This window comes from Colobus angolensis, unplaced genomic scaffold (genome assembly GCF_000951035.1).
Source record: "Colobus angolensis palliatus isolate OR3802 unplaced genomic scaffold, Cang.pa_1.0 Scaffold151, whole genome shotgun sequence".
NCBI lineage: Eukaryota > Metazoa > Chordata > Mammalia > Primates > Cercopithecidae > Colobus > Colobus angolensis.
The window spans coordinates 2,087,684-2,097,180 of NW_012114611.1; the positions used below are offsets into that span (position 1 = coordinate 2,087,684).

The 9,497-nt window shown below is 57.0% G+C and overlaps 1 protein-coding gene across 1 annotated transcript; it reads right to left on the reverse strand.

Moving 5' to 3' along the window:
• Positions 1–5,345: 5,345 nt before the first annotated feature.
• WNT1 (wingless-type MMTV integration site family, member 1) lies at positions 5,346–9,497 on the reverse strand. The gene is made up of 4 exons (XM_011936216.1): positions 9,205–9,497; positions 8,223–8,476; positions 7,270–7,535; positions 5,346–6,807 (listed from the first exon to the last, which is right to left on the reverse strand). Exons 1-4 carry the CDS (start codon positions 9,306–9,308, stop codon positions 6,319–6,321), a joined length of 1,113 nt encoding a protein of 370 aa, XP_011791606.1. The 5' UTR covers positions 9,309–9,497; the 3' UTR covers positions 5,346–6,318.

Sequence of the window (9,497 nt, forward strand, 5' to 3'; positions counted from 1 at the left end):
TTAAGCTCTCATAAAAGCAACAGTGACCAAGACACAAAGACATAGTTCCTGCCCTCAAGGAGCTCACAATTAGTTCTGCCTAAATCTTCTTTTCTTATCTCTCTCTCTGTCTTTCTTTTACACACACACCTGCTCCCCAGGGCCAACCACCTTGACCCAGAAAGCTGTCTCCATGTGAAATACGCTCTTTGGAACTCTTGCCCCTCCAAATCCAAGTTTCTCGCCGAGGTTGCTGCATGGCCACATTTAGTGTGACCCCTGGGAATGCTGTGACTTTTGACTGCTCCTTCTTGACGTGCCTCCTTTTGCTCTTCACCTGACAGGCCCTTTCCTGCTGTCTCTCTCAGCCTCTCCCAACACATCCACAGCCCCTCTGCCAGCCCTGGTAGGTTTAGGGACCTTCCCAGAGTAGGCCTGGTACAAGCTAGGACCTCCTAACACCCTGGAGGCTATAGGGACATGAGGATAGATCTGCAAAAGCACCCCGTGAGACCCTGGCATCACGCATCTGGAGATGAGGAGTTGGAGAGTCCAGAAAACCAAAGTCCTCAGAAACAGGTCCCTCTCTGGCCTGGGGCTCTGCCAGCCAAATCCATCCCCTGACAGAGGCTGCCTTCTTTTCTCACCTTCTTTGGGGGGACCAGGAGACAGCTCTGTAGTGATGGCTGTGGGAGACGCTGGTGGGGAGGTGAAGCATTGTGGGACACTGTCCACTTTCCCAACATGCTCCAGGGCCCATCGTAGCCCTTGGCGGGTTTGGAAGAGGAGGGGAGGGAGGGCTGGTGCCCAGAGTGGGAGCCAGGCCCATCGAGGTCCCAGGAGTGAATGCCTCATTGTTGGCCAGGCCAGAGTCACAGATAATTACCTCAATTAGTGACAATGGGAGAGTAATAAATACAGGCTTAGTGTCTCCTACCCCACCAGGGCTCCGAAGATTAATCCAGGCTGACGGGCGGGCCCTGAAAGGCGTGATGGACAATTCATTAAACTCCCCAAATGCCGCACAACCTGGGCGTGAAGGCTGAGTTAGCCCCCTGGGGGCTGTGCCTTTGTCCCGATTGTGTGTCTCCGCCACAGCAGAGCCGGGCAGCCCCCAGAGAGCGGGGAGGTGAGTGGGGCTCCCCAAGCCGGGCCAGGCGGCGGGAGGATTAGGCCTCGGTTCGGCCCTGGTTGCCCTGGCACACTGGCCCAGCCTGGCTGGAATGTCCGTGGGGGGGAGCTGGTCGAGCATAGGGGCGGGGCCGACAAGGTGGGGTAAGGGGGGCACACAAAACCAGGGGCAGGAGGAGTTAATTAGACGCCAGCCGAGGAGGACGAGGGGCCACAATAGGGCTGAGGGGCCGCCAGGGACGGCCCCTTAACTTCCGAGGATTAATAGGGAGGAGGGAAAAGGGAGGGGTTCAGCCCTGGGGGAGGAGAGCTGGGAGCTTCATAGGGTGGAAGTGCCCCCTCTTGACCCAGCTTGGCACCTACTTGGCAAGTGGCTGGGAGGCGGGAGGCTCCGGCAGCCTGGACAGGTACCCTCAGCATCCCAAAAATGGCTCTTTCTTCATCACATGGCACCTACTTAGGGAGGATGATTGCGCAGGAAGGGGAGAAAGGACTCCTTCATTTACAAGGGAAGTAGTGGAAGCAGAAGTCTTTGGGGGCCCTGTTCTCAGTCACCTCCCGGCCCCATGCCCCATAACCTATTCTGAGGCACAACCAGGAGCCTGAAGCTTTGCTTTCCTGATGAGGCTGCCAAGTTGAAGCCAGGAAGTCCTTAGTGGGGGCTGGAAGTGATGTGAGCACATGGAGTAGGGGTGGTTGTGTGTGCTTGCACCTGTGTATGCAGACACTGTGCATACAGGTGTGCCTGTGCACAGGGTCTGGCATTCAGTTGGCTTTCAGTTAATGCTTGTCGAATGAATGAATGAACTTCCGTTTTGCTGAGAGTAAATGCATGTGAAGAAGAGAAGTAGCATCCAGCTGCGCCATGACACAGAGTGCTTTGGGCCCTTTCATTCTGAGCTTTCAGCCAGGGCCCAGGGAGGGTAGGGACCCCATCTCTGAAGAGATAAGCAAACGTTCAGAGAAAATGGAGTGGCAGTGGTTCCTTCACCTTGAAAAGGGGGGAAAATATGGTAGCCTCTAGGAAGCCCCACTTCCTCCTGGGCCTCAGGGAACGGGGCAGCCCTGGCTCCTCCCTGGGAGCCACCCCACCCTGCCCCTCCCAGGGGATGACAAGGGAGCGAGTTGGCGGCAGTTCCCTGGGCATATTTATAACCTGCTGCTCGCTCACCAGCGTCTGCTTTTAGACCAGACGGGGGAGGGGGCAGGGGGGTGGTCTGTCTCATGCTGGGCGCCCCGGCTGGGTGTGGAAAGAGTGAGTAAGGGTGAGTGGTGGGCAGCCCTGCATGGATATTCCTGCTCACACCACAGCCAAACAGCTTATTTTCTCCTCATTTTGTTATTTTTCTCCCTCTGCGCTGGAGAGGAGGACTGAGCCAGCCTGGGGCGAGGGGGGAGGCTTTGGGGGAGGCTGGACCCTAGGGTATTTGCAGCCCCACTGACAGGGTTTTTCCAGGGTGCGTGTGGCAGGGTGTGTGTGGCGCTGGCTCGCTGACCCCCTGGGGACTGTGCACAGCCTGCCTTTCTTCTCAGCTTTTCCACTCCCCCCAGGATATTTCAGGACTAGTCTTTCTCTCACTTGCTCAGGCCAACCTGTATCCAGGGTCCTGGTACCTGAAGATCAGAGGTGGTGAGAGGTGGCGCATCAGGCACAGTCCTGATGTCACCATCCTGTGGCCACCACCCTGAGCCCACTGTGGCCCCTGAGACCTTTGTGAGTCTTCTTTCTAGGCACAACTGTTCTTCTCCCCAGGATATACCTGCTCCAGCCCTGTCTGAGGACAGCACAGATGATCACAATAACAAAATGATTAGCTTCTATACAGTGCTTTGCAGAACCCTCCGCCCTTTTACTTGCTTTGTGTGTGTGTGTGTGTGTTTTATTAGTGCCCATTGAGGGCCCAGCCTCATTCTGCACTTTCCAACACCATCACCTTTGAAATTCCAGCCCTTGGAAGAGAAGGGCCTCCATGCCGAGGGCTTGAGTATGGGAGTCTGCCCTTAAACTTCATTAATGTGCAGAGGGCTTTACACTTCATTGAGCCTTCATTGCACTCCCTCCACTATACTAATCATATCTGTGGATGTGCTTGATCCCCTGACCAGACTGTCAACCTCCTCCAAGCAGGCACTGTGGTTTATGAATCATTGTATTGCCAGCATTTGGCAGATGCCTGGTATAGAAGAGGTGTCAGTGAGTATTCAGATGACCCAGGCTTTCGGGTACATCATCTCTTCTGAACCTCATCACCTCCCTGAAAGGTTAAGTAACAATAACCATCCCTGTTTGATAGGCAAGGCAACTGAGTCTGAGAAAGTACAAGATTTGTTGAAAGTCTGGGTAGGGGCAGAAAAGAATTCACCACTTTCCCTTGCTCTTCCTCCAGCTCCTGTTTGTCAACCTGGTTCAGAGTGCCCCAGCTTCCAAGTCTGAAAGCTGATACTGACTCCAATTCTTGGAGTTTGAATTTAGGTGAGAGTAGTTGGAGACAGCTGCCAACACTTTGACTCTACCCTGCTGCTTTGCCCCAACTCTGGGCACTGTCCAGCAGGGGCCCAAGCCCCGCCTCCCACCTCTGGCAGCCTATTAACTTCTTATATGGGGCGTTGAGAGATTTAATAGCTCTTTGGCTTATAGACTGGGCATTCTCTGCAGGGTGCTCCTTATGGAAACCCAAAGCTTTTCAGGTGCCTCTTCCCCAGGATCAAGAGGTTTTTATTTCTCCCCCTAAGGTGAGGAATCAGAGCTGAGATGGTGCTAGCTTGGCAGGTGGAAAGAAAGGGAAAGGGATGTCATTGCAGGATTGAGCAGTTCCTGGCTCCATTCCCTTACCCCTACACATATCCCAAAGGCCCACAGCAGGTCACACATCCAGGGAAAGGTGGGAGGCACCAACAGCAGAAGAGGCCTGAATAGGAGAGAAGGGAATAGGGGAGAAGGGGAAATTCTCAAGCTGACTGGGAGCAGTTGTTGCTCTTAGGGGATAAGTGGGGTGTTTCACAGCTCCCCTTGCCCTTCTGATCCTCCCCTGTGGGGAGGGGTTAGGATTAGGGACAGACATTAGAGCTTAGAAGGGGATAGTGTTTGTCTGAAGTTAGGGTTAAGGCTAAGGTTCAACCTAGACCTAGGGACAGGAAGAGGATTAGAGTTAGAGATAGGTTTAGGGCCGTGGGTAGGATTAGAACTCCCTCTGACTCTGGCGAATGTGAACACAGAGGTATCACATTGGTGTTAGTAACAAAATCCTCATTCTGGCTCTTTATGGGAATGGCTAGCTTTGTGGTTTGGTTATGGACCACATTAGGGTTTACTTTGGTTACATTGATTTAAGCCTAGCCTGCATTTGGATTCTAGCCTACCTGCTCCCTTCTCTCCCACCAGCATCTCTGAGCTTCTGGGTCCAGCACCAGGCTCTTTACCTATTATCTGGATCCCCCTGAGCCCAAGATTGGGAGCGGGGGTCCTAATAAGGTATTATATATATACCTAATAGTCTCTCTCTATACACACACACACACACACACACACACACATATATATATACATATGTATATATATTTTTTGTAGAGATGGGGTCTCCCTAAGTGGCCCAAGCTGGTCTCAAACTCCTGGGCTGAATCAATCTACCCTCCTCGGTCTCCCAAAGTGTTGGGATTACAGGCATGAGCCACTGCCCCAGGCTAGTATTTACTTTTCTGCTGGTGGAAGGGCTTCACCCTTGTCCAGTGCCCTGACCACAGCTGAAGAAGCCAAGCTTCAGGGACCAGTAGCTCTACATCAGGGGCAGCAGCACCCTTTCTGCTTTAGTTTCCCTTCCTACTTTTTGGAAGATGGTCACAGTTGTCATTCAATAGCAGCTATTTTCTCAACAGCTGTTCCAGGCAGGAAAAGCAAACACTGGGGTTGTTTAACCCCCATTCACCGAGTATATGCACTTGTCCATATCACACAGCCAGTTGCTGTTCCACGAGGAAGAAGAATCCTGCAGGGTTGTTTGGCTACTGACCAGGTTCCTCTCTCAGGAGAGCTGGATTCCCAGTGGCCTCGTTAGGGTCATCCAAGGGTCAGAATCTCAGGGTCCTCTGGCAAGGTTAGGAAACCAGTCCCTCAACAGCATATTCTATTTGTTTGAGAGAGGTAAGCTTCCAAGCCTGGGAGTGGTAAAAGGAGAGGATAGGGGACACCACAAACAAGGCTGTGTTCTGGATTCAAGGAAAAGCCACCAAGCCATCGATAAAAATAGAGATTTTATTCTGCAGAGGAAGATGCTACATTGGTGGGGGCGAGGAGCCACTAATAGCTACAATGGAAGGAAATACTGATTCCAGGAGGCAAACGCATCTTTGAGAAACTGAAGAGAGAAGAGGGACCATAAAAGGCTGCAGGGAGAAAGGATGGAATAGTGGAGAGGGATAGGGTTGGGTTGGAGGTGTTCTTTGCAAACCAGGCTGGGACCCAGCAAAATAAATAGTTTTATTTACAATATCCAAACTCGTGGCTCTGTATCCACGTTTCAGTGCAAATTATTTACACACTGATGAGGAGGCAGGACAGGAAGGGGTAGGAGGTGGCCCAGGGAGGCATGGCTCACAGCTGTTCAATGGCTCCAGGACAGAGACTGGGAGAATGGGGGCATTTCTGCTGGTTCCCGCAACCTCATTTCCACATCATCACAGCTGCCCTTTTGCACTGGAACCTCCTGCTTCAGCGGCAGGTGGGGAGGAGAAAGGCCCTGATGCCCAGGTGTGGGTTCAGGGTCTGCACCCGTGGCAGGAGAATAGGAAGGGGCCTCGGAGGACCCAGAGAAAACGCAGGACAAAGGGGAGGAAGAGAGGCAGAGAGGTCACTGGCGCGATGGAGCAGGTAGAGTGACACCGTCAGGAGCTGACCACATGGCAGAGGGGACTCATCCTTCTCCCACCTCCTGACCAAGCAGGGGGCAGTGCAACAAGGGGTCTCCCGCGGAGAGGGAGGGAGGTAGGTCCGGGGCAGGTCCATCAGGATGGCAAGAGGGTTCATGCCGCCCCAGGCAAGTGGTTTGAGGAGTCCCCAGGTAGGAGGAAGTGGGAGAGATGGGATACGTATGAACCGCAGGGAGTGTGACTGGAGGTACTCGGGTGGGCGAATAACCGGGTCTTGAGTGCCAGCGAGTCTGTTTGGGGGCGGGCTCGCGGAGAGCGTTCCCGGGGGCAAGTCCGCGCAGAGCCTCACAGACACTCGTGCAGTACGCGCGTGTGCGTGCAGTTGCGGCAGCTGACGTGGCAGCACCAGTGGAAGGTGCAGTTGCAGCGCTCGGTGACGCGCTGCGTGCGCGTGCGGTGGCCCCTGCCGCAGCAGAGCAGCTCGCAGCCGTCCAGCGCGGGCGACGAGCTGTTACAGGCGCGCCCTGCCGTGCCCGCTGTACCCAGGCGTCCGCTGTACGTGCAGAAGTTGGGCGATTTCTCGAAGTACACGAGGTCGTGGGGGGAGGGCGGTTTGTGGGCCGGGTCTTCCGGCTCCAGGCGCAGCAGCTCCGCCCGCGAAGCACGGTTGCTGCCGCGGTTGCCGTAGAGGACGCGCGAGGCGCCGTCGAAGCGGTCGCGCAGCACATCGCCCACGGCGCGCAGCGTGGGCAGCCGCATCCAGCACGTGCGCACCGTGCAGGAACCGGACATCCCGTGGCACTTGCACTCCTGGCGCATCTCGGAGAATACGGTCTGCGGGGAGAGGGGAAGAAAGAGTGTCCCAGGGCACCCGGCCAGAGTCACCCTCCCAGACACTGCCCCCTCCCGGACGCCACGGGGGCCGGACCTCAGCAAAGGCCCAGGCCTAGCTGAGCCCAGGGGAAGGGAGGCGCGAAATGTTGCGCTGAGATTTGGAAACCCTGCCCAACCCTGCTCCGCCGCGGCGGGTCAGTCTCGTCCTCTCAGGCTTGTTTTTCAAATCTGTATAGTGAAGAGACTGTGCTTGATTTGTAACCTCTTCTACCTGCCCGCGGGCCAGGCATCCCTTTGCCCTCAGCCACTGTCTCCTCTATTCTCCCGCTTCGTTCCAAGCCTCCAGCTCTCCCAGGACGCCCTCTCCTGGTGCCCCTTGCCTTATCTCACCGACCGTCTCTTCCCCAGCCCGAGGTTGGCCGCTGCCGCTCCGCTTAGGGTGCGGAGCCTCTCAAAGCTCACCGTACGGCCAGCCTCGTTGTTGTGAAGGTTCATGAGGAAGCGCAGGTCCCGCCCCTTCTCCCCGGAGTCCACGAACTCCCGGCCGAAGAGGCGGCCGAAGTCAATGTTGTCGCTGCAGCCCCCCCAGTGCCAGTCGGGGCCCCCGGGGCCGCGCCGCCGGTAATCACACGTGCAGGATTCGATGGAACCCTCTGAGCAGGAGCGCGCCACCGAATGGGTGACCCCGGCGGAGGTGATAGCGAAGATAAACGCCGTTTCTCGACAGCCTGTGGGAGAAGGGAGCGCGGATCGGCGAGGGTGTACGCGGAGCGCGGCCAGCACCCTCAGTGAAGGGCTTGGGACCGGAATCCCACCCCCGACTCCGCACTTAGAGTCCTGAGAGCCAAGGCCGGCAGTGCTGGAAAGCTGGTCTCTAGGGCTAGTAGAGAAAGCAGGTGCGTGGGCACGCAGCCACGTCCACGGGCGTCATCACACCTTACTGGGAGGTTCCAGGGCGCATTTTGGCTCGATAGCGGAAGTGGAGCAGCCCCAGAGAGAAAAACCAAAGAGAGGGGAGCAGAAGAACCATACATCCCTAAGACTTCTTCGCAGCCCAAAAGTTTCGGCCCATGTTGGCGATGCAAGTCTTGCTAGGCGAGAGGCAAGACACACGCCTGCAGAGAGCAGCTTCCCAGGCGCTTTTGAGAGAGGCTGGGGGAAAGCGGCGGTCAGCCGGCGTCCGCGACCTGAAACTTTATCTGGGGCAGTAGCTCAGAAAAGTTAAGCTTCGTTTCCAGGGTGCACGGCTGTTAGAAGTCTGGCCCCGAGCTGGCGCTGGGCACCAGGCACTTGGCGGGTTGATCGTGTGACCCTCCAGGCGCCCAGGACACCTTCTCTGAACTCGCCCGCCCATGCCCTGGGGGTGACCCGGCGTTTCCCCTGCTCCCGGAAGCGTCGCTTTCCTGGGCACCCACCTCGGTTGACGATCTTGCCGAAGAGGTGGGGCCCTGGAGCAGTGGGACAGTTCCAGCGGCGATTCCGGAACTGCCACTTGCACTCGCGCACGGCACTCTGCAGCCCCCCACTCACGCTGTGCAGGATCCCCGGATTTTGGCGTATCAGACGCCGCTGTTTGCGGCTCAACAGCTGCAGACTGGGCTCGAGTACCAGTTGCAGACTCTTGGAGTCCGTCAGCAGGTTCGTGGAGGAGGCTACGTTCACAATACCCCTGGTAGGACGTATGATAGCTCAGGCTCAGGAAGGGGATCCGCACCCTAACCATAAAAACTGTGCCACCCGGTCCTCTTCCTGGGGGTATGTGGCTGGAGAGAGTGGCGGGAGATTAAGAATACCCTAATAACCCCCCGCTCCCAGACTCACTAATTTGAAAGAACTGGGCGTCCAGACTTGTGTGTCCCCAGTAGTCCCAGGGCTGCTCGCCTGAGCCCTAGGTCCGGAGACTGGACAGAAGAGGTACCCGGAGACCGAGAGTCTACCTCGGATCTCCGAGCCTCTTCCGGTCAGCCTGAGCGAGATAATCATGGCCTGCAGTTTTTGCCCACCCAAGGCGTGAAATGCTTAGGAGTCCCACCCTCTTCTCCCCTCCTTTCTAGGCGAACGCCTGGCCCTTCACTTCCCGAGGTGGGGAAACCTGTGGTGAGGCCACGACCGTGAGGCTGGAGTTGGCGCTCAAAGGGGAAGGGCGGTGCTAGATGAGAGTGGGCTCCCTGCCTGGGGTATCTTAGGCCTCCGCGGGCGGGCGGATCATTCACCCCACTTCTACAGAGCTGGAGTCTGGGGCAGCTCCATGCCAGATCGCCCTTCGGTGTCGCGGAGGGAAGTCAGAGCGGGGAGGGAGCCTGTCGGCAGACGGATCCCAGAGCGTGGGAGCTGGGTAGGGTTGGCCCCTGGCTCTGTGCCGCGGGACAAGTGGCGACCCCGCACCAGCTCACTTACCACCATCGGCCACTGCTGTTGGCAGCCAGGGCTGCGGGCAGAGCGGCCAGCGCCAGTAGCAGCGTAGCAGAAACCCAGCCAGGCAACAGCGCCCAGAGCCCCATGGCCTGCCTGGCTTTGCCCGCTCTGTTCTGCAGTTGCGGCGACTTTGGCTGTTGCCCGCGACGATGGGACGGGACGCGGCGGTGGCGGCAGTGGCGAGAGTTCGCAGTCTGGCTTTAACAACCCTGGGGGCGGGCGGCGGACAGCATGGCTCGCGGTCCCGGCTGGTGGGCTGAGGCGGCCACGGCGGG